At 56.3% G+C, this 24,559-nt stretch overlaps 1 protein-coding gene across 50 annotated transcripts in view; it reads left to right on the top strand.

Moving 5' to 3' along the window:
• Positions 1-607: 607 nt before the first annotated feature.
• The window catches only part of SCRIB (scribble planar cell polarity protein), an 86,331-nt gene continuing 62,379 nt past the window's right edge, over positions 608-24,559 (top strand). For all 50 annotated transcript variants that reach the window (XM_085531522.1, XM_085531515.1, XM_085531516.1 and 47 more), the window contains exons 1-15: positions 608-890; positions 10,307-10,424; positions 10,608-10,686; positions 11,837-11,926; positions 13,195-13,251; positions 16,048-16,111; positions 17,164-17,238; positions 17,320-17,464; positions 18,264-18,382; positions 18,996-19,195; positions 20,075-20,241; positions 21,953-22,077; positions 22,613-22,738; positions 23,531-23,746; positions 24,178-24,495. In XM_085531522.1, the coding sequence (XP_085387648.1) occupies positions 729-890; positions 10,307-10,424; positions 10,608-10,686; positions 11,837-11,926; positions 13,195-13,251; positions 16,048-16,111; positions 17,164-17,238; positions 17,320-17,464; positions 18,264-18,382; positions 18,996-19,195; positions 20,075-20,241; positions 21,953-22,077; positions 22,613-22,738; positions 23,531-23,746; positions 24,178-24,495 (2,061 nt within the window). In that variant the 5' untranslated portion in view covers positions 608-728. The remainder of the gene's footprint in view (positions 891-10,306; positions 10,425-10,607; positions 10,687-11,836; positions 11,927-13,194; positions 13,252-16,047; positions 16,112-17,163; positions 17,239-17,319; positions 17,465-18,263; positions 18,383-18,995; positions 19,196-20,074; positions 20,242-21,952; positions 22,078-22,612; positions 22,739-23,530; positions 23,747-24,177; positions 24,496-24,559) is intronic.

Consider the following 24,559-nt stretch of genomic DNA (forward strand, 5'->3'; position numbering starts at 1 on the left):
ATACCCCATATCCCATACCCCATACCCCATATCCCATACCCCATATCCCATACCCCATATCCCACATCCCATACCCCATATCCCATACCCCATACCCCATATCCCATACCCCATATCCCATACCCCATATCCCATACCCCATATCCCATACCCCATATCCCATACCCCATATCCCATACCCCATATCCCATACCCCATATCCCATACCCCACACCCCATACCCCACACCCCACATCCCATACCCCACATCCCATACCATACCCCATATCCCATATCCCATATATCCCATATCCCATAATATCCCATAATATCCCATAATATCCCATATTCCATATCCCATCCCATATCCCGTATCCCATATCCCATACCCCATATCCCATATATCCCATAATACCCCATCCCATACCCCATATCCCATATCCCATCTCCCATCCCATATCCCATCCCATATCCCATAATATCCCATATATCCCATATATCCCCATATATCCCATAATATCCCATCCCCGCCCTATACACCCCACACCCTCCTCCGTCCCTGTCCGTCCCTCTGGGCGTTTCTCCGCCTCCTGGTCCCTCCCCGTTACGTCACATCCGGTCCCTCCCCGTTTCCCCGTCCCTCCCCTCCCCCCTTCGGTCCCTTCCCGTCCCTGTTCTCCCCGCTCCCCCTGATCCCGGTTCGGTTCTGATCCCGGTTCTGATCCCGGTCCGTCCCGGTTCGTGTCGCGATGCTGCGCTGCGTCCCGCCGCTGTGGCGCTGTAACCGTCACGTTGAGGCGTTGGACCGGCGGCACTGCTCGCTGCAGGCCGTGCCCGACGACATCTACCGCTACAGCCGCTCCCTGGAGGAGCTGCTGCTGGACGCCAACCAGCTCCGCGAGCTGCCCAAGGTGAGGCCTGCACGGCCCGGCCTACAGACAGCCCGGCCTTCATACAGCCCGGCCTACAGACAGCCCGGCCTCCATTGGGCCCGGCCCGGTTCGGTTCGGCTCCGTGGTGCGGCCTCCGTTGGGCCCGGCCCGGTTCCGTCCCGTCGGTGCGGCCTTCGCGTTGCTCCCGGGGGCGGCTCCGGACCTGGAGCCCCTCCGCCTTCCCCCCGTCCCTTCTCCCCTTTCCCCCCGTCCCCGAGCCCGGTACGGCCCGGTTTCAGCCCGGTGTGGTTCGGTTTCAGCCCGGTGTGGTTCGGTTTCAGCCCGGTGTGGTTCGGTTTCAGCCCGGTGTGGCCAGGTGGTTCCCGGTGTGGCCCGGTTTCAGCCCGGTTTCAGCCCGGTGGGCCCCGGTTTTAGCCCAGTGTGGCCCGGTTTCAGCCCGGTGAGGTTCGGTTTCATCCCGGTTCGGCCCGTTTTGAGCCCGGTTTCAGCCCGGTACGGCCCGGTTTCAGTCCGGTGGGCACCGGTCTCAGCCCGGTACGGCCCGGTCACACCCGGTCTCAGCCCGGTATCAGCCCCGTGGGTCCCGGTTTGAGCCCGGTGCAGGTTCGGTTCGGTTCCGGTCCGACCCCGGGACGGACGGAGTTTGTTGTTGTTGTTGTTGTTCGCGGCGCCGTTCGGCCTCTGAGTGGGAAAAGGCTCCGAGGACGCGGGGGTGCGGCCGGGGAACGGCGGTGTGGGGCCGTATGGGGTAATGGGGGGCCGTGTGGGGCTGTATGGGGCAGTATAGGGCTGTATAGGGCTGTATGAGGCTGTATGGGGCTGTGTGGGGTAATGGGGGGCTGTGTGGGGCTGTGTGAGGTAATGGGGGGCTGTATGTGGCTGTGTGGGGCCGTGTGGGGCTGTATGGGGCTGTGTGGGGTAATGGGGGGCTGTATGTGGCTGTGTGGGGCGGTGTGGGGCTGTATAGGGCGGTGTGGGGCTGTATAGGGCTGTATAGAGCTGTGTGGGGTAATGGGGGGCTGTATGGGGCTGTATAGGGCTGTGTGGGGCCGTATGGGGTAATGGGGGGCTGTATGGGGCTGTGATGGGCTGTGTGGGGCTGTGTGCAGTAATGGGGGGCCGTATGGGGCCGTGTGGGGCTGTATGCGACTGTATGGGGCTGTGTGGGGTAATGGGGGACTGTGTGGGGCTGTATGGGGCTGTGTGCAGTAATGGGGGGCCGTATGGGGCTGTATGGGGCTGTGTGGGTGGGCCATGCGGGGCTGTGTGGGGTAATGGGGGACTGTATGGGGCTGTGTGGGGCTGTGTGGGTCTCTATGGGGCCGTGCGGGGTAATAGGGGGCCGTATGGGGCTGTATGGGGCTGTGTGGGGTAATGGGGGGCCGTGTGGGGCTGTATAGGGCCGTGCGGGGCTGTATGGGGCTGTGTTGGGCCATGCAGGGCTGTATGGGGCTGTGATGGGCTGTGTGGGGCTGTATGGGGTAATGGGGGGCTGTATGGGGCCGTGTGGGGCCTTATGGGGCTGTATGGGGCCGTGTGGGGCTGTATAGGGTTGTATGGGGCTGTAATGGGCTGTGTGGGGCTGTATAGGGCTGTGTGGGGCTGTGCGGGGCTGTATAGGGCCGTATGGGGCTGTGTGGGGCTGTATGGGGCTGTGTTGGGCCATGCGGGGCTGTATAGGGCCGTATGGGGCTGTGACCGTCTGTATGGGGCCGTGTTGGGCTGTATGGGGCTGTGATGGGCTGTATGGGGTAATGGGGGGCTGTATGGGGCCATGTTGGGCTATATGGGGCTGTGTGGAGCCATGTGGGGCTGTATGGGGCCTTATGGGGCTCTATGGGGCTGTATGGGGCTGTACGGGGCCGTGCGGAGTAATAGGGGGCTGTATGGGGCCGTGCAGGGCTGTGTGGGTCTGTATAGGGCCGTATGGGGTAATGGGGGGCAGTATGGGGCAGTATGGGGCCGTATGGGGCTGTGTGGGGTTGTATGAGGCTGTATGGGACCGTGGGGGGCTGTATGGGGTCGTGCTGGGCCATACGGAGCTGTATGGGGCAATGCAGGGCTGTATGGGGCTGTGTTGGGCTGTATGGGGCCGTGCGGGGCTGTATAGGGTAATGGGGGGCTGTGTGTGATGTGTTTGGCCGTGCGGGGCCGTATGGGGCTGTGTTGGGCCATGCGGGGCTGTATGGGGCCGTATGGGGTAATGTAGGGCTGTGTGGGGATGTATGGAGCTGTGCGAGGCTGTATGGGGCTGTGTGGGGTAATGTGGGGCTGTATGGGGGCCGTGCAGGGTAATGGGGGGCTGTATGGGGCTGTGTGGGGTAATGGGGGCTGTATGGGGCCTTATGGGGCTGTGCGGGGCTGTATGGGGCTGTATGGGGCTGTGTAGGGCCATGTGGGACCGTGTGCGACTGTATGGGGCTGTGTTGGGCTGTATGGGGCCGTATGGGGCTGTGTGGTGTAATGGGGGGCTGTGTGGGGCCATGCAGGGTAATGGGGGGCTGTATGGGGCTGTATGGGGCAATGCAGGGCTGTGCGGGGTAATGGGGGGCTGTATGGGGCTGTATGGGGTAGTGGGCAATCCAACCACCCCATGGCTCTGTGATCTTTGGGGTCTTTTCCAACCCAATGGTCCCATATGGGCAGGGGGAGCCGTGATATGGGCAGGGGGAGCTGTGGGTGAGAGCGATGCTGGGAGCATCTGCTGCCTTGCAGACCCCATAGATCCCCATAGAGACCCATAGAGACCCCATAGAGACCCTGTAGATCCACATAGAGACCCCATAGACCCCATAGATACCCATAGTTTCCCATAGAGACCCCATAGTTCACCATAGAGACTCCATAGACCCCATAGATCCCCAAAGAGACCCATAGAGACCCCACAGACCCCCCATAGAGACCCCATAGATCCACATAGAGAACCCAAAGAGACCCCATAGTTCCCCATAGATCCCCATAGAGACCCCATAGATGCCAATAGTTGCATGGTAAAGCAGCTGCTCCTTCTCACCTGGCCGTGCTCAGAACTGAACCTGGCAGCAAACAAACTGGTTTGTCTGGTTGGGGTTCGTGTGTACACACGGATGGGGCTGGTGCTATGAGGTGTGGGACGGCAGTGTCAGCTCGGTTATGGGATAAAACAGCTCAGCTATGGGGTGACAGCTCAGTTATGGGGTGACAGTCAGTTATGGGACGACAGTCAGCTCAGCTATGGGGTGACAGCTCAGTTATGGGGTGACAGCTCAGTTATGGGGTGACAGCTCAGTTATGGGGTGGCAGCTCAGTTATGGGGTAACAGCTCAGCTATGGGGTGTCAGCTCAGCTATGGGGTGACAGCTCAGCTATGGGGTGGCAGCCCCCCACCCTTGGCCCTGTTGGAACTCGCTCCGTTTGCCCCATTGATCCCGTCTATCCAGGTCTCCCTGCAGTGCCCGTCTCCCCTCTGGCAGCTCCTCACTCCCTCCCATGTTGGTGCTGCCTGCAGACTCACTGAGTGCACTCAATCCCCTCATCAGATCGTTAATAAAGATGTTAAATAGCAGCAGCCCCAGCGCTGAGCCCTGGGGGCACCGCTCATGGCCGGGACTAATGAAGGATGGGGCGGCTTTGTAACCACATCCACCACCGCCTCCATTGGCACCGCAGGCTGCCACCCATCCGGCCCCATGGACACAGCCCCAAACCAACCCATCATACATCATGTGGGGCTGATCCCATCCCCATCCCCATCTATTACAGCTTCCAGATCAGCCCCAAACCAACCCATCATACATCATGTGGGGCTGATCCTGTTCCCCATCCCCATCTATTACAGCTTCCAGATCAGCCCCAGACCATCTCACTGTGCTTCATGTGGGGCTGATCCTGTCCCCATCCCCATCTACTGCAGCTTCCAGATCAGCCCCAAACCAACCCATCACACATCATGTGGGGCTGATCCCATTCCCCATCTATTACAGCTTCCAGAGCAGCTCCAAACCATCTCACTGTGCTTCATGTGGGGCTGATCCTATTCCCCATGTACCAGCTCAGGGACTAACCAGTCCCACTATCAGACACTGAGCAAAGGAGGCACTGAGTGCCATTGAGTGATAGTTATGGTGATGAGATGTGTGTTAGTTATAGTGATGAGATGTGTGTTACCCCTGGTGATTACATGTGTGTTAGCTGTAGTGATTGATGAGATGTGTGTTAGCTGTAGTGATCTCATTCCAACTTGTGTGTTTCCTTTCTGCAGCTCTGCCTTAGTTCGTTGTTTAGTTTGGGCCAGAGATTCCACTTTGCTCCTGCCCCACGTTCTGGGCCATGTTGCTGTGCAGCCCCACATTGCTGCATTGCTGCATTGCTGCATTGCTGTGCTGTGCTCCCCGGGGGGGCTGCATTGCTCTGCCCCATTCAATGCCGTAGGAATTTGCGGCTGCTGAGCTGCTTTGTGTCAGCTGGAACGTGCCCCTGATGGAGAAGCACTTGATGTGTTTGCAGAGCATTCCTCACGGCCTGGGCATGGGGTGAAGGCCTCGGAAATACGGATGGGCTGCATTGCTGGGCTGCATTGCTGGGCTGCATTGCTGGGCTGCAACGCTGGGCTGCAATGCTGGGCTGCAATGCTGGGCTGCATTGCTGGGCTGCAATACGGAGCACTGCATTGCTGCAGCAGGGAGCAGCCAAACTGCATGTGGGTCTAAGGCCCGGTGCTGCTGCTGGTCCCGGTGCTGCTGGACCTGGTGCTGCTGCTGGGCCTGGTGCTGTGTGGGGTCTGACATGGGGACTGATGAGGTCTCTTGGCATCAGGGCTTCCCCTCAAACCTGGGTATCAGGGCTTCATATCAAACCTGGGTATCAGGGCTTCATATCAAACCTGGGTATCAGGGCTTCATATCAAACCTGGGTATCAGGGCTTCATATCAAACCTGGGTGTCAGGGCTTCATATCAAACCTGGGTATCATGGCTTCATATCAAACCTGGGTATCATGGCTTCATATCAAACCTGGGTATAAGGGTTTCATATCAAACCTGGGTATCATGGCTTCATATCCAACCTGGGTGTCAGGGCTTCATATCAAAGCTGGGTATTGTGGCTTCATATCAAACCTGGGTGTCAGGGCTTCATATCAAACCTGGGTATCAGGGCTTCATATCAAACCTGGGTATCAGGGCTTCATATCAAACCTGTGTATCATGGCTTCATATCAAAGCTGGGTATCATGGCTTCATATCAATCCTGGGTATCAGGGCTTCATATCAAACCTGTGTATCATGGCTTCATATCAAACCTGTGTATCATGGCTTCATATCAAACCTGGGTATCAGGGCTTCATATCAAACCTGGTTATCATGGCTTCATATCAAACCTGTGTATCATGGCTTCATATCAAACCTGGGTGTCAGGGCTTCATATCAAACCTGGTTATCATGGCTCCTCCTGCTCCACTCTGGGGCTGCCCTTCTGTCTGTGTGCCCATTGCTGGCTGGGAGCCTTTCTGGTCCTCCATCCTCACGTGCCCTGGGGTTGCATTGGGTGCAGTGACTTGGAAGGACCCAGTTGATCCTTAGAGCTGCTCATTTCCCCGTGCTTTGCTCTGTAGTCTGGCTCCCAGCCCGGCGTGGCTCAGCTGCCTTTCCCCATAGGCAGCGCTGCCGGGCTGCCATCAAAGCCGGGCTCCCCTTCATCGCAGGAGGAGGATGAGCAGCCCTGCTCTGCTCACACTCATGGTGGGTCTGACACACGTTGCAGCCCTGGCAGCAGGGCCGGCCCTCTGTGCTCTGCTTTGGCTCTGAGCTCTGATGCTGCTGCTGCCTCTATCCAATGCAGCCGGGCTCTGTGCCCTGGTTCTACATGGGGACAGGGGCTGAGCTGTGCTGTGACCCAATGCAGCTGGGCTCTGTGCCCTGGTTCTACATGGGGACAGGGGCTGAGCTGCTGCCCTGACCCGTTTCTTGGAGCATGGGAACCAGGTCCCGCGTTTGTGAATCACCAGGAGAGCTGTAATTCCCCTCCTGCTCCATAGTCTGGCCTTTAATTAAACATGTGCTGTCCCGCTGAAGGCGCTGGGGCTGCTCCTGGCGGCTGGACCCGAGTTCCCTTGCAGGTCCCGAGGTGCAGGGGGGGCCGGGGCTGGACCTGAATTCCCTTCCAGGTCCCGAGGTGCAGGGGGGGCCGGGGATGGACCCGAGTTCCCTTGCAGGTCCCGAGGTGCAGGGGGGCCGGGGCTGGACCTGAGTTCCCTTGCAGGTCCCGAGGTGCAGGGGGGGCTGGGGCTCATGGCTGCAGGGGGGGCCGGGGCTCGTGGCTGCGCTGTGAGGTTGGGCCCTTGTCCTGGGGGCAGCCGTGGGCTCAGGCTGTTGCTGTGGGAGCAGTGAGGGGTCCGAGCCCCGTGTGTGGCTGTAGGAGCTGAGATCACCCGCAGCGATGCTTCGTGTTTACACAGCGCAGGCAGCTCCTGGTCTCCAGCTGGAGAACTCATTGCTCCCTTATCGCTGTGCCATCGCAGTAAAGCCGGGTCTTGGGCTCCTGCTGGGCTCCTCCTGCTCTGACCAGGCTTTGGGTTGGACTCGGTGATGTCTAGGGATCCCTTCCAACCCCACAATTAATTAATTCTGTGATTTGTGCTGCAGCCACAGGCCATGCCCTATATGCACTATATAGGGTGTCCCTCTGCCTATAGCACAGGGGGGTGGTGGGCTCTGCCTGGAGGTGACGTGCTGACACACCTGACACGGGATGACCAAAGCAGTGGGGCTGGGGCAGCTCCTTGGCCATTCACCCCATGGGAAGGGTCGGCTCTGCGGGTCTGCCATCGGGGTTTTGTTGCTTATAGGAAACCAGGCGTCCAGTGACACTTCAAAGGGTTTGTCCTGATCCTTTTACCCGACCTCCCTTCTTCCTTTTGCACTTTCCACTCCTCTGAATGAGCAGAGGGAGGCGGCCGGGCCCTGCCCAGCCCTTGGGGTGGCTCTAGCCCTTGGGGTGGCTCCAGCCCGGCATCCTGCTCTGCAGGCTGCTCCTGCAGCTGACCCAGCGCTGTTAACCCTTCATTCACGGCACGGGGCTCTGACACAGCCTCGGTGGTAATGCATAGGAGCACAGGTGTGTTAGTGCTCCATTGCATTGGGTCAGGAAGCAATGAGAGGTGTATGGGGTCTATGGGACCCATATGTGGTTGTAAGGCCTGTATGGGGTCAATGGGGCCCCTATGGGGTTGTGGGGCTTGTATGGGTTCTATTGGACCTGTATGAGGTCAATGGGGACCATATGGGGTTGTGGGGCTTATATGAGGTCTATTGGGCCTGTATGGGGTCTATGGGGCCCCTGTGGGGTCTATGTGGCCTATATGGGGTTGTGGGGCTTATAGGGGGTCTATGGGGCCCATATGTGGTTGTTAGGCCTGTATGGGGTCAATGGGGCCCCTATGGGGTTGTGGGGCCTCTTTGAGGTCTATGAATCCTGTATGGGCTCTATGGGGCCCATATGGGGTTGTGGGGCTTGTATGGGTTGTATGGGACCTGTATGGGGTCAGTGGGGCCCATATGGGGTTGTGGGGCTTATATGAGGTCTATTGGGCCTGTATGGGGTCTCTGGGGCCAATATGGGGTTGTGAGGCCTGTATGGGGTTGTGAGGCCTGTATGTGGATGTGGGGCCTGTATGAGTTCTATGGGGCCCAATGGGGTTGAGGTGCCAGTATGGGGTCTATGGGGCCTATATGGGGTTGTGGGGCTTGTATGGGTTCTATGGGACCTGTATGGGGTCAGTGAGGCCCATATGGGGTTGTGGGGCTTATATGAGGTCTATTGGGCCTGTATGGGGTCTCTGGGGCCAATATGGGGTTGTGAGGCCTGTATGGGGATGTGGGGCCTGTATGAGGTCTATGGGGCCCATATGGGGTTGAGGTGCCAGTATGGGGTCTATGGGGCCTATATGGGGTTGTGGGGCTTGTATGGGGTCTATGGGGCCCATATGGGGTCTTGGGGGCCTATATGGGGTTGTGGAGCCTGCATGGGGTGTTGGGGACTGTATGGGGTTGTCGGGCCCATATGGGGTTGTGGGGCGAGAACGTAGCACGTGGGCCGGGATGTTTTGCTCAGCTCAATGCTTTGCTTGGAATTTCCTCGCGCTCTAAAATTAGGAGGAGGATCCACGGAACAATGGCAGATCAGGCTCTGAACCTCCTGCTCCGCTCGGGGCCTTTGTTGTCGTGTAGACTTTCACCTACTTCCTTTCTTCCTAAACTGATTTTGCATTAGATAAACCGAATTAAATAGAGCCCGTGCTGCCTGACGTCAGGAGGGCTCTGCTTTTGTGCTGCGAAGCTTTAGGCCAACAGCAGAGAAATGTCTGCAGTCGGGTGATGGACCTTGTCATGGTCCCTTCTATGTTGTGAGCTGCTCTGCTCCTGCTCCTGGTTCTCCTTCCTGATACCTCAGGGTTGTTTGTAACCCAGAGCAATGCAGGGAAGGCAGCAAACAGCTCAGCGTGGTTTCCATGTGGTTTCCATCCCATCCCTACCCCGTGTCCTGCAGGGGAAGCAGCCGCAGGGCTGTGGGAGCTGCTTGTTGTCATGGCGGGGTCACCCCGAGCCCGTGGTTCTATGAGGAATGTTGGCTTTCCTCCTCCTGCTCTTGGTGCTCGGGGCCTGCAGGTGGCAGCTCAGTTATGGGGTGGCAGCTCAGTTATGGGGTGACAGTCAGCTCAGTTATGGGATGACAGCTCAGTTATGGGGTGACAGTCAGTTCAGTTATGGGGTAACAGCTCAGTTATGGGGTAACAGCTCAGTTATGGGGTGACAGTCAGCTCAGTTATGGGGTAACAGCTCAGTTATGGGGTAACAGCTCAGTTATGGGGTGACAGTCAGCTCAGTTATGGGGTGACAGCTCAGTTATGGGGTAACAGCTCAGTTATGGGATAACAGCTCAGTTATGGGGTGACAGCTCAGTTATGGGGTGACAGTCAGCTCAGTTATGGGGTGACAGTCAGCTCAGTTATGGGGTAACAGTCAGTTATGGGGTGACAGTCAGCTCAGTTATGGGGTAACAGCTCAGTTATGGGGTGACAGTCAGTTATGGGGTGACAGCTCAGTTATGGGATGACAGCTCAGTTATGGGGTGACAGCTCAGTTATGGGGTGACAGTCAGCTCAGTTATGGGGTGACAGCTCAGTTATGGGATGACAGCTCAGTTATGGGGTGACAGCTCAGTTATGGGGTGACAGCTCAGTTATGGGGTGACTTCATTCCAGCTTTCACCCTCAGCTCTGTTGGATGTGGCTGGGGTTCCTATCTTTGTAGCAGCGCACTTTGAGGCCTCGCCGGGGCAGGGGCTGCAATGAGACCTTTATTAGTCCCATCTCTAATCCTATGGTGGATCCTTGGCTTTGCCCTGAGCTGAGACGCGCTCCGGAGCTGTGCTGACCCTCCTGTTCTCTTTGTGTCCCAGCCTTTCTTCAGGCTTCTGAACCTCCGTAAACTGGGCCTGAGTGACAATGAGATCCAGAGGCTTCCCCCCGAGGTGGCCAACTTCATGCAGCTGGTGGAGCTGGACATCTCCCGCAATGGTAAGGTCAGAGCTCCATGTCCCATCTCTGTGCTCCTGCTCTCAAACTGCCGTTTCCCTTTGGCAGGGGCTGGAGCTGTGAGCGTCCCCTTGTCGTGCTGTGTCTCAGGCTGGTTCCGGCCGTCCCATTTCCATGCAATAGGTTCTTCCCAAGCCGCTGATTCTTTCATTTTTTCCCCTTTAGACATCCCGGAAATCCCAGAAAGCATCAAATTCTGCAAATCTTTGGAGATCGCGGACTTCAGTGGGAATCCCCTGTCCAGGTAGGGGGTGCATTGCGGCTCCATTGGGAACGAGGGCTGGAGCTCCTCATCCTCTGCTCCTCATCTTGCAGTCCTCTTCCCTGTTCCAAGGCCTTTCCTTGTCCGCTCCGTCCCACACGGGCCTTTCAGTGCAGGGAGGAGCTGGTGCCATCCCCAGCCCCTTCAGACCACACAGGGTCTGTGGCTGCTGGAGCTTTGTTCATGTCGATGCCACTGGTGTGGGCAGCAGGGACTCCTGTCCTTCTAGCATAGGGTGCTTCCTCTCTTCGTTCCATCACAAAGCAGGGGGGATGAGGGCCGGTCACACAGAGGACTGCAGGGAGGCTGCGTGTTGTCCTTTGTTGGACCTCATTGCTTTATTTATGGCCAAGGATGGACGTCCCTTGAAACTGTCAGGTTGTTTTGGTGTTGCAGCAGCCATAACTACACCCCAAAGCAGCACTTGGCCTTTTCCTTGGTTCTCTATGGCTCTGGGTTTGCAGTTTTCTGCCTTAGGGAAGCCGGCTTTCAGGCCGTGCTGTGCTGCGTTGTCTGCCTCCCCCTGCTCCCCACGCTGCTGGGCAGGTGCTTCCCAAGTCAAGCTGAAATAGATTTAAGTCTCTGCTTCCCTCTGGTGGAGCCAAACGCTGAGAGAGGAGCAGAAGCTTCTCAGTCATTGGGGCTCCGCAGGCACAGGAGCGACGTGCAGCACTGCGGGCACTCATAGCCCTGCCATGGTCCGTCAGTGGTAAGATGAGCATCGTTTGCTCCAGCCCATGAGCAGGGAAGGATTTCTGCTCTTTAGGGCCTTCCCTTCCTCTGTGATACCTCAAAACCGTTGTGGTAACACAGCCCGATTCGGGGCAGGATCCATCGCAGTGTCTGGAGGAGCTGCTCACCCTCCGTCCCTTCATGTCTCAGTGATGACGTGGCACAGTCGGCTGTTCATGCTCAATTGCTGCAGCCATGTTTGTCACTTGGACATGCAGCGACTTTGGTGCGAGGGGGTGATGCCATGTTGGAAGCAGAGCAAGTCCTGGGTCACTGCTGCTTCCTGCTTCTCCCCTTCCACCTGCTGTTGGTGTGGGACCGGATACCAGGAACGTGAGCACAGAGCTGAGCGCGGGTTTGTGCCCAGCCCTGACGGTGTCTGTCCCGTTTGTGTTCTCAGGCTTCCCGAGGGCTTCACGCAGCTGCGCAGCCTGGGGCACCTGGCCCTGAACGACGTGTCCCTGCAGAGTCTGCCCAGCGACATCGGGAAGTGAGTCTGTGTGCTCAGAAAGGAGGGAAGGGGGGAGGGGGGCTCTGTGAGCACGGAGCCCCCACCTCATCCCCCCCATCATCTCCTCCCCCCCATCATCTCCTCCCCCCCATCATCTCCTCCCCCCCATCATCTCCTCCCCCCCATCATCTCCTCCCCCCCATCATCTCCTCCCCCCCATCATCTCCTCCCCCCCATCATCTCCTCCCCCCCATCATCTCCTCCCCCCCATCATCTCCTCCCCCCCATCATCTCCTCCCCCCCATCATCTCCTCCCCCCCATCATCTCCTCCCCCCCATCATCTCCTCCCCCCCATCATCTCCTCCCCCCCATCATCTCCTCCCCCCCATCATCTCCTCCCCCCCATCATCTCCTCCCCCCCATCATCTCCTCCCCCCCATCATCTCCTCCCCCCCATCATCTCCTCCCCCCCATCTCCTCCCCCCCATCTCCTCCCCCCCATCTCCTCCCCCCCATCATCTCCTCCCCATCATCTCATCCCCCCCATCTCATCCCCCCCATCTCATCCCCCCCATCTCATCCCCCCCATCTCATCCCCCCCATCTCATCCCCCCCATCTCATCCCCCCCATCTCATCCCCCCCATCTCATCCCCCCCATCTCATCCCCCCCATCTCATCCCCCCCATCTCATCCCCCCCATCTCATCCCCCCCATCTCATCCCCCCCATCTCATCCCCCCCATCTCATCCCCCCCATCTCATCCCCCCCATCTCATCCCCCCCATCTCATCCCCCCCATCTCATCCCCCCCTCTATTCTATGATTCTATAATTCTATGGGTCTCTATGTGACGCTATGAATCTCTATGGGGTCACTATGGGTCTCTATGTGTTGCTATTTGTCTCTATGGGTCGCTATGTTTCGCTCTGTTCCCTCACTGAGGGATATGATTTAGTGGAGGGTTGTTAGAGTTAGGGTTCTGGCTATAGGGTACTATGGCTGTAGGGTACTATGGCTGTAGGGTACTATGGCTATAGGGTACTATGGCTATAGGGTACTATGGCTATAGGGTTCTGGTTGGGCTGTGGTTGGACTTGATGATCTTCAAGGTCTCTTCCAACCTGCGTCATTCTATGATTCTCTATGGGAGCCCATTTGCCCCTTTGCAAACAGCTGTGCTCTGTCTGTGATGATGAATTGAGCCCTGCTCTCGTGCAGGGCTGTCTCAAGGGAAGGGACAGGAGTGTCTTCTTGTATCTCTGTCCCTTCATTGAATCCAGGCTCCTCATTCCCTTTTCTCTTGCAGTCTGGCAAACCTGGTGACCCTGGAGCTACGGGAGAACCTGCTGAAGACTCTACCAACGTGAGTAGACAACGTAGTACCAATGTAGACAGAGTTCCATGGGAATCCTTATTCCTCCAAAGGCAGAAGGAAGGAGGGTTGCTTTGGACAGGGGGGATAAAGGCGTGCTGTGTGGGTGCTGGAAGAGCTTTGGTTTGAAGCCCTTGAGAAGTGTCTGCTGCGCCTCCAGCAGCTCTGTCAGCTTGGATCCCGCCTGTCCATGCAGCCAACACTGCAGCCAACCCTCACTCCTGTAGGTCGGAATGGATTCCACCTGATTTCCTTTGAATATCACTGAGTTTTGGGGCCGTGCTCTGTCCTCAGTGCTGTGCTGTCATCCCTCCTTAGCGTCCTTCTGTCATCCCTCCTTAGCGTCCTTCTGTCATCCCTCCTTAGCGTCCTTTTCTGTTCGTGGCAAGGATTCAGTCTGGCTGCCTGTTTTCCTCTATACTCCTGTTTTGTTTTAAAGACAGCAAAAGAGGCATCGAATGAGAGACGGGCTGTAAGTGTTTGGGGTTTTAGCCTGTTGCTTGTGTTGCTGTGCAGGACGCTGCTGTGCATCGCTGCTCTTACTGGGAGCTGTTTCCCTCTGGGATCTGCAGGTGCAGGGTTTGTACGGCATCAGTTCTGTGCCTGTATTGAGTCTGTCCAGCTTCCTTTCCAAAGCAGGGCTGAGTCTGCACCGAGCAGCTCCCAGCCGTCACAGCTGATGGGAGCTTAGTTCGAATTAACTCTGTCACCTCACCCTGATCCCAAAGTCCCAGGGATCGTTTGTGCACAGGAGCTGACGCTGAAGCCCTGCTGCAGGAAGGTCGTGTCCTTGTAATATCCCCTACTGATCTGAGCCCACCTGGAATAGAGACACGACAGCGAAGGCAGGGGCTGAAGCTGGATGAGTTGGGATGGGGCGGTGATGCTGCTGGCTTTGGATGAGCTCAGTGTTCCCACCACTGTGATGAACTCAGAGAGTCTTCAAGGCCGCGGCAATTTGTGTCAGATCTGTTCATCACATCTGAGATCTGCGCTTCGTCTGCCTGCAAACTGTGCCCAGGAACGGCTTTAAACGAGCACAGCTGATGGGGCCAGAGAGCTGGATGTCTCATCAGGATGGATGGGCGGCTGCAGTGCTGCCAGTCCAGGACTGCGAGGTTTATCCTTCTGCTTGCAATGACCTTCAATTAAAACATGACTTCATTGGGTGGCTTCAGTTTGTCCTGTGCAGCTGCTGCTGCTCCTCATCTCTCCCATGTGCCGGGACATGTGTAAAGGGACACGTCTAAAGGGACACGTCTGGAGGGACACGTCTAAAGGGACACGTGTGCTGGGACACGTCTTGCCAGTCATTTGGCAGCATGTTCATTGCTGATGAGCTCTCACGGAGCGCTCAGAGGTTCCTTTCTTTCCTGATGCATCTTGTGGGGCCTCACATCAGCTCCCTTGGCCCCGTTTTGGCAGCCAAACCGTGCAGGTGCTGAGGTGGAGCTGGGGCTGCTTCATACAAAGAGCAAATGTGCAGCTGTAACAGGAGTCCAGGAGCTGCAGGTGTTGATCCTTGGGGTCCCTTCCAGCTTGTGTTGCTCTGTGATTCTCTATGAGATGCTGCTGCCCAACAGGATCATTCTGGTGCAACCTTTGCTTGAGTCAGTGTCTCCAAACCCACTGCTGCAAAAGACAGGAGCTTTCTGTTCCCGTGCAGAGCCCTTATTTTACTGCCCGTGTCCAGCAGGCCGGATTCTCGTTGCCTTCTCACACATTTTCAGCCTGCAGTACCTTCATTTGGGTGCTGCTGAGACTCAGAGCTGCCCTGACAGACAAATCCAGCCGTGTCTTTACAAGGACAATCCCTTATGGAGGCCTGAGGTCTGGCTGCGGGGCGTAGGCAGGGTTTAAATGGGATTTGTGCCTCGCTGTGGTGCTACAGCCATCAAACCCTGTGTAATGGAGCAGCTGCTGGAGCTGACGGGTGGGGCTGAACTGGGAGCAGCTGGACCCTGCTGGAAGAACCGAGCCGTGCTGCCGTGGGGTTACCTGTGGGTTCAGTGTGTTCTGAATGCACAGGGCAGCTCTTTGTGCTGCTGTGTGCTGGCTGTGGTTCCTTGCAGGCTTCCTGCAGCACCTTGCCAGTGATCTCCCTGCCTGTGTGTCGTAACCTCTGCTGAGATGCAGCAGCTTCACCCCTTTCCTTGCAGCATCACGGCTGCAGCATCACCCCTTTCCTTGCAGCTTCACCCCTTTCCTTGCAGCATCACCCCTTTCCTTGCAGCATCACCCCTTTCCTTGCAGCTTCACCCCTTTCCTTGCAGCATCACCCCTTTCCTTGCAGCTTCACCCCTTTCCTTGCAGCATCACCCCTTTCCTTGCAGCTTCACCCCTTTCCTTGCAGCTTCACCCCTTTCCTTGCAGCATCACGGCTGGGGATGCTCAGGGCTGAGCTCAGGGCTGTGCAGTTTCCCCCCACTCCCTGCAGCTCTGCTCCCTTCTATCTCCGGATGCACGAGATCCTCTGCTGTTTCCCTGCTGCTCTGTGCTCCCCATCCCTGGCACAGACCGGGCAGCAGCGTTGAGGTCATTGAGGTCTGGTTGTTGACTATTGTGTTTTTGCTTTTTTAAGGTGGGAGGGGAGATGGGTGGCAGCAGAACTGATGCTGCTGATGTTCCCTGTGCAGACAGCCTGATGTTGGGAAGCAATGGGTGCCCCTGGGAGGGGTGGGATGCTCCTCAGCTTTAGGAACTGGTCAGAACTGTGTGATTGTTTGGAGATGATGCCAACCCTCCGGCCTTTATTCCTTCCTTCCTTTTCCTCCCCGTATCTCGCAGCTCGCTCTCATTCCTTGTCAAGTTGGAGCAGTTGGATCTTGGTGGCAACGACCTGGAAGTGCTGGTAGGTGAGGGGGGGGGGAGGCAGCACCCCACAGAGACCCCATATCCACCCCATAGAGACCCATAGAGACCCCATAACCCCATATAACCCCATATCCCCCCCATAACCCCATAGAGACCCCATAGACACCATAGATCCCCATAGAGACCCATAGAGACCCCATAACCCCATATAACCCCATATCCCCCCCATAACCCCATAGAGACCCCATAGACACCATAGATCCCCATAGAGACCCATAGAGACTCCATAAACCCCATATAACCCCACATCCCCCCCATAACCCCATAGAGACCCCATAGACACCATAGATCCCCATAGAGACCCATAGAGACTCCATAAACCCCACAGCCCCCATAGAATCACAGAATGACCCAGGTTGGAAGGGACCTCAAGGATCATGTAGTTCCAACCCCCCTGCCTAGCAGGGCCACCAAACATACACATTTACTACATCAGGTTGCCCAGGAGACCCCATAGATCCCCATAGGAACCCCATAGATCCCCACAGAGACCCCATAGACCCCCATAGATCCCCACAGAGACCCCATAGATCAGATTGCCCATGGCCCCGTCCAACCTGGCCTTGAACACCTCCAAGGACGGGGCATCCACAACCTCCCTGTGCAGCCTGTTCCAGGGCCTCACCACTCTCCTAGTGAAGAACTTCCCCCTGACATCCAACCTAAATCTTCCCTCTTTCAACCTAAAACCATTTCCCCGTGTCCTGCTATTGTCAGCCTCCTGTCTTGCCCGCTGCTGGAAGCTCTTTGCTGCCCCATATCACCCCATATAACCCCCCATATCTCCCCATAACAACTCCCGTGCTCCTTGCTGGAGCTTTGCAGCCCATATGGCAGCCCAAACATCCCCAGCCAGGTCACTGCACGCTGACACAAAGAGCACATGTATCAACCCTCTGTGTAAGTGGTTCAGGAGATGTGACAGCAGAATGAGCCCCAGGTGCTGCGGGGTTTGCTGGGCTTTGTAGGGCCGTAAAGCAGGCTCTGCTCCCGGGAGGGCTGACCCCATGCTGTCATGTTGTGTTACAGCCGGATACCCTGGGAGCGCTGCCGAACCTGCGGGAGCTGTGGTTGGACCGCAACCAGCTGTCGGCTCTGCCGCCGGTGAGTGCCTGCCCCGCAGCACCGCGCTGCTCCCTTCATGTGCTGCCACCTCCAGCCACAGGGTCTCCATTCTGATCCTAGGAGCTGGGCAACCTGCGCCGCCTGGTCTGCCTGGATGTGTCGGAGAACAAGCTGGAGCAGCTGCCCAACGAGGTCAGCGGGCTGGTAGCGCTGACGGACCTGCTGCTGTCACAGAACCTGCTGGAGGGCATTCCCGATGGCATCGGTGAGTATGGGGTGCCAATGGGGCAGGACGGCTCCTCTGGGGAGGCTTCAGGTGCTGCTGTGCCTCAGAACCCATTTGGACCTGATGGACATGGTCAGCAATAGAGTGCAGGAGCTGTAGATGGTGTGGTCAGCAGCAGAGTGCAGGAGCAGCAGATGGTGTGGTCAGCAATAGAGTGCAGGAGCTGTAGATGGTGCTGTTGGGCAGAACCATGCAGGGTATGTTCAGGTTCCTGCTCTGAGTTGTAGATTCACATCCTAGAATGGTTTAGATTGGAAGTAACCTCAGAAATCGTCAGTTCCAACCCTGTGCTGTGGGCTGCTCGTCCCCCACCAGCTCAGGCTGCCCAGGGTCCCATCTGTGGCTTTGAGAACCTCCAGGGATCACAGAATCAGGTTGGAAAAGACCTAGAAGATCATCTAGTCCAACCATTACCAATACTTCCCGGCTAAATCCTCAACACCACATCCAAATGTAAATGGGGCACCCACACCCCTCTGGGCAGCAGTGCCAGGGCCTCTCTGCTGCTGGGTAAAGCATTTCTTCCGACATCCAACCTAAATTTCCCTTCTTCTAGTTTAAAGCAGTTTCTATCACACTCTGCAAGCGTTAAAAAGTCAGTTTCCCTCCTGCTTATCAGGTCCCTTCAGGTTCTGGAAGGATACGTGGGTGAAGTCTGGTTGGGGAGTTCTCTGTTCTTGGGTTAGGAAATCCCTCTCGGGAGGTTCTTAGGGCAGACGACCGTAGGACAGCGTAGCTCTGTGTGGCTTCGTTCACTCTTGCTTGTTGCTCCGGGCAGGTCAGCTGAAGCAGCTCTCCATCCTCAAGGTGGACCAGAATCGGCTGACGGAGGTGACGGAGTCCATCGGGGACTGTGAGAATCTGTCAGAGCTCATCCTGACAGAGAACATGCTGACAGTGAGTATCAGCAGCGACCGTCCTGACATAAAGACTTGGCATGGAACGGGCTGCAAACCTGGGGGAGAACATGGCCTGAGGCTGCAGTGAGAACTGCTGGAGTCTCCTTTCAGAAGTATAATATATACAGAATGACCCGGGTACTTCAAGGATCATGTAGTTCCAACCCCCCATAGATCCCATTAACCCCATAGAGACCCCATATCCACCTTATAACCCCATAGAGACCCCATAGAGACCCATATCCCCCCCATAACCTCATATCCCCCCATAACCCCATAGAGACTCCATAAACCCCACAGCCCCCATAGAATCACAGAATGACCCAGGTTGGAAGGGACCTCAAGGATCATGTAGTTCCAACCCCCCATAGACCCCATTAACCCCATAGAGACCCCATATCCACCTCATAACCCCATAGAGACTCCATAGAGACCCCATAACCCCATATAATCCCATATCCCCCCCATAACCCCATAGAGACCCCATAGAGACCCTTAGAGACTCCATAAACCCCACAGCCCCCATAGAATCACAGAATGGCCCCTTTGTACCGAGGGCTTTATTCCCATTCTGCTGCCCTTTATTCACCACCGAATCGTGTCCTTCCTAGGCCTTACCCAAGTCCCTGGGGAAGCTGACCAAGCTGACAAACCTGAACGTGGATCGGAACCGTCTGACGTCCCTCCCAGCTGAGATCGGGGGCTGCTCCAACCTGAACGTCCTGTCCCTGCGCGACAACCGTCTGGCCCTGCTGCCAGCAGAGCTGGCCAACACCACCGAGCTGCACGTGCTGGACGTGGCAGGAAACAGGTCGGCAGGAGGGTGAATGGCTGCGGGTGTCCCAGCGTCCGCGGGCACCTCCGGGCTGTTGTTAATGTCAGGTCAGGCTCTGGCACAGCGGGGTGATGGAATCGCCGTCCTTGGAGGCGTAAGGGGACAGTGGAGGTGTGCAACTTGAGCTGGTGGGGATGGGCTGTGCTTGGATTTGATGCTGGAGGTCTTTTCCAGCCCTTATGATTCTAAAGAGGCTGCTGCCAATAGGTGCCACGATCTGGGTCCTGGTTTGTTTGGGGAGGTGCTGCGTCTGTGCTGATCCCACAGTGGTTCAGGGGGATGTGAAGGGCTCTGGAAGAGTCTGTGTTCCTCCAGCTTTCTGCCTGACTTTCGGCCTTTTGTGTTACTCAAAGTAGAGCTGGTTTGGGGATGGGCAGAGAGCTGCGGTGCTCGTGCCTGGTTCACATTTCTCAGTGCCGGATTGGTTCCTCCGCTGTTCTGGTGATGTGGCTGGGCTTTTACCACTGCCCTCTGTGCTGCCTCATTGGGACCATCAGTATCTACAGAGCAAAACTCAGCCCAAGCCTCGGCCATGTACAACACACAGCCGGGACAAACAGTGTTTGTACGGCAGGTCTGCAGCTGGTGCAGGAATGGAGGCTGTTTTCTTCCCAGTTTGCATCCGATCCCTTGCGTGTTTCTATACTCAAAGCTTGGGGGGAAGGAATTCCTGCCAACGTCCCGTGCAGCAATGCAATGGGTTTGAGGCTCTGCTCAGCCCCTGTCTGATGCAGTGACCCCCTCAGCCCCTGTCTGATGCAGTGACCCCCTCAGCCCCTGTCTGATACAGTCCAGAGCTGAGTAGGTTTCATCGTTACTGGGAAGTTTAATCGTCCTTCTTCCTTTCTCTTGCAGGCTGCAGAATTTGCCCTTTGCTCTGACAAACCTTAACCTGAAAGCCTTGTGGCTGGCGGAGAACCAGTCCCAGCCCATGCTGAAATTCCAGACGGAGGATGATGAAAAGACGGGAGAAAAAGTCCTGACGTGCTACCTGCTCCCCCAGCAGCCCTCCCCGAGTCTGGGTAAGAGTTTGGGCTGGGGCTGAGGTGGATGAGGGGATGAGGGTAAGGATGGCAGTGTGGTCTGCCTGGACTTCAGAAAGGCCTTTGGCACTGCCCCACACAGCATCCTCATGGAGGTGCCCATGGTTTGGATGGGCTCACGCTGCACTGGGTGAAGCACTGGCTGGATGGCCGGGCACAAAGAGCTGGAAAATGGAGTTAAACCCGGCCATGAGCGGTGCCCCCAGGGCTCAGTGCTGGGGCTGCTGCTATTTTACATCTTTATTAACGATCTGATGAGGGGATTGAGCGCACTCAGTGAGTCTGCAGGCAGCACCAACATGGGAGGGAGTGTGGAGCTGCCAGAGGGGAGAAGGGCACTGCAGGGAGACCTGGATACACTGGATCAATGGACCAAACTGAGCGAGTTCCAATAGGGCCAAGTGTGGGGTGCTGCATTTTGGTCACAACGACCCCGGGCAGCACAACAGAATTGGGGAGGAGAGTCTGAAAGCTGCGTGATGGAAAGGGACCTTGGTGAGCTGATGGGTTTAACAACTGCCTGGATGTGGTGCTCAGGGCTGGGATTGAGCAGAGGGCTGTTGGCTGGGGAGGATGGTTGGGTTGTGGTTGCACTCAATGGTCTTTGAGGTCTTTTCCATCTGAGTGACTCTATGGCTCTGAGCTATGAACACTTGCAGCAGTGCTGTGTACATCAGTCCAGAGAGGGACGCAGAGGAGAGACCACGAGCCTCTCTGTGCCTGGTTTTGCCTTCCTTGGTTACTGCGGTGGCTGCAGCACACGTTCATAGAATCACAGAATCACGACACTTGGAAAAGACCTCTAAGATCATCAAGTCCAACTGACCATCCATCACCACCATGCCCACTAACCCACATCCCCAAGCATTAAAGCCATCTGCCTTCAGAGGGCTGTGACAGGCTCAGAGTCACTGCAAAGCTCCTTACCCTACATATCCACCACCTCCATCTCACCACCACATTACAGCCCTCCCATAAACAACATAGGGCCATTAAATCCCACATGTAGCCCCCAGGAATGAACACACTGCAACTCATCAAGAAACACCCCATAGCCCTCATTGCTCATTATTTCAGCCTATTCTTCATCTCATGCTCGATCCCAACATATGGCTCGTTGCACACAGAATCATTAAGGTTGGAAAGACCACTGAGCTTTCACTCCCAGTGGGCTGATGCCAACTTTCAAGGCAGAAACTGCTAAAAGCAGGAGAGTGCTGCAGATCTGCTTGTATCTGCTGGATAGAGCTGTATCTGCTGGATAGAGCTGTATCTGCTGCATAGAGCTGTATCTGCTGGATAGAGCTGTATCTGCTGGATAGAGCTGTATCTGCTGCATAGAGCTGTATCTGCTGGATAGAGCTGTATCTTCTGCATAGAGCTGTATCTGCTGGATAGAGCTGTATGTGAGGCTTGCTTCCTGCTCTGACAGTGTCGCTGTGTTGGTGCTTCTCATCTATTTCTTCATCCAGCCTTTTCCTCTGGTCCTTAGAATGTGAGCCTGACCCCTTTGGTAGGTTCTTTAGAGGCTGTTGAGGCTGGTGAGAAGGTCCTGAGGTGCATCCGATGCCCTCAGAGCCCTGTGCTGAGGGCAGGTCGAGGTGTCCCTATAGGCTGAGAGCTGTCGTTCATCCAAGCACACGGCCCTGTGTGTTCAGAGCAGCACCCGCTCTGTTGTCTTCCTCCCCAGAGAACCTTCTGCAGAACAGCGTGGATGAGAGCTGGACCGACACCAACCTAAACAGAGTCAGCGTGATTCAGTTCCTGGATGACCCCAAAGGAGACGACGAGGAGGAGGCTGGGGCTGAGAGGCGGGTAAGGAGTTCCTGGGGGGCTGTTACCGTCCTATGGACACAGGGGGACAACACTGTAAGTGCAGACTGACCCAGAAGGGATGGCCGGTCATTTTCTTTTAGCTTCAGATGCAAAGGGAAGGATAGAAGTTTCAGTTTACAGCAAGTATTTATTGGCTTAAATCTCTTGTAGGGTATTTTCTTTTTTAATCTTGTGAAGAGAGGTTATCTTAGTCTGAATCCTTCAAGTAAAGCAAATTGCATCTGTCCTTCCAGCACCAAGATGATTTTTCTGCTGCTGCTTGGGGTGTCATCTCCCATCTCTTTCCCTTTGCCAGCTGTTTAGTGCTGGCAGATAAGCCCAGATCAGGTTCTGCTCTGTGACATTCGGGTCACATCCCAATTAACCCCATTTAAGCCCTCCCTCCTCACCCCCTCCAACACAGCCTTCATCCCCCCCCATCCTCCATCTCTTCCCTTCATCTTCATCCCCACCCCTCCAGGGTGTTAGGGCTGCTCTCACTGTGGATCCCCTGCTCTGTGTTCTCCTTTGGCAGGGCTTACAGCGCAGAGCAACCCCTCATCCCAGCGAGCTGAAGGTCATGAAGAAGGTGATTGAAGTTCGGCGCAGCGAGGTCTCTGCTGCAAAGCCTGGTGCAGACCCGAATTCATCCAACTCAGAAGTGAGTGCAGTTTGCTACGATAGGGAGAGCTGCAGAGAACGTGCAGCAAACCCGGGGAATGGGGCAGCCGTGTTTGTGAGCTGGGCAGGAAAAACACCTTTGGGAAATGTGGGAGCAGACTGAGCATGGACTGCCTGCGTCCCGTGGGTTAGAACCCTCCGTGGGTCAGCAGATGGGGCAAGAGACAGAGCCAGGATGAAGAGAAGGGCATAAGGGGGATTGGGTGTAACTTGTATCGCAGTGCAGGGAGAGGAACTCCAATTTTCACAGAATCACAGAATTATCAAGGTTGGAAAAGACCTAGAAGATCATCTAGTCCAACCGTTACCAATACTTCCCGGCTAAATCATATTCATCAACACCACATCCAGACGTTTCTTGAACACTCCCATGGTCGGTGACTCCACCACCTCCCTGGGCAGTGCATTCCAATGCTAAACTACCCTTTCTGAGAAGTAATATTTCCTAATGTCCAGCCTGAATCTCCCCTGGCGCAGCTTAAAACCATTCCCTCTAGTTCTATCATCGATTACATGAGAGAAGAGGCCAACCCCTTTTCTGACTAAAGATGGGAGCAGAGAACTGGGGGTGGTGCGTTGCTGCTGCTGGGTGGTGCTGACTATAAAAGCCTGCAGCAGTGATGATGCAGGTGGAGCTGGGTGAAACAGCAGCCTGAAGAAAAGGCCGGTTCTGTTGGCAGCAGAACGTGCTCCACCCTGCAGCAATGTCACTGCAGGGCACCACCTCCTGCCCGGCCTTCCATCTTCACTTTGAAACCTGTCGTCTTCTCAGGAGAAGAGGCTGAGCGCCACGTCCAACCGCAGCGAGGACTCCCACCTCTCCAACAGCACCGCAGAGGAGCAGGGGGACGAGAGGCAGCGGGGCCGGCCCAACGGGCAGGTGCTGGAGGGGCAGGAGCTGGAGAAGGAGGCCAAGCAGGGAGCTGCAGAGGAGCCAAAGGAAGCTGCTGTGCAGGAGGATGAAGATGCGGAGGTGGAATACAATGAGGTGGGGATATGGCGAGCGCAGCGGGATCCTGCTAAGAGCTGGAAGGGTTGGAATGGCGAATGGGCAAACAGAGTGTGATTGGGGCATCAATGCAGGCAAAGGAAGGGCATGGCCTATGGCTGCAGGGGGAGATCTGGGGGTCCTGATGTAGCTGGCTTCACTCAGGGCTGGGAAGGATGGATGGGAGCCAGACAGGGACTGTGCAGGTAGCAGGGCTGCGGTTTTGGTACCCTCAGCCCGTGGAGCTGATGGTGTGTCTGAGTGAAGGTGCTGATATGGGGAAACAACGGTTGGAGGGAAGTGAAGGTGTATTCTGCATCTTCTGTAGTACAAAGTGGAGCTGCTGGCTTTGCCTGTGTTGGTGTTGGAGGGAGGGCGGGTATCTGGCTGTTATCCCAGGCTCACAGCCTTTCTGGGCCTTTGTTTTGCAGCCCACTGTACACTTTGCTGAGGACACGCTGATTAGGAGTGAGGATGAAGATGAAGATGAGGAGCGGCCGTTCCCGGTGGAGAAACAGAGGCTGATCCGCAAGGACACTCCCCACTATAAGAAACACTTCAAGATAACGAAGCTGCCCAAACCAGAGGCTGTGGTGGCGCTGCTGCAGGGGCTGAACAGCGATGGAGTCCCCAAGGAGGAGGAGGAGTTGGGAGGCTGCAACAACAACGCGGAGCCTGAGGATGAGGAGGAAGCGTGGGATGAAGACGACAGAAAGAACGGGTCGTTGTCTGCTCAGCCCTCTGTGAAGGTGAGGCCTTGAGGGAGGGGAGCACCAGGGGGGGCCACAGCTCCCTTCTGCTCCGAGCCACCAC

This window comes from Coturnix japonica, unplaced genomic scaffold, assembly GCF_054131305.1.
Source record: "Coturnix japonica strain WE unplaced genomic scaffold, WE-NBRP24 Scf043, whole genome shotgun sequence".
In the NCBI taxonomy this organism is placed as follows: Eukaryota; Metazoa; Chordata; class Aves; order Galliformes; family Phasianidae; genus Coturnix; species Coturnix japonica.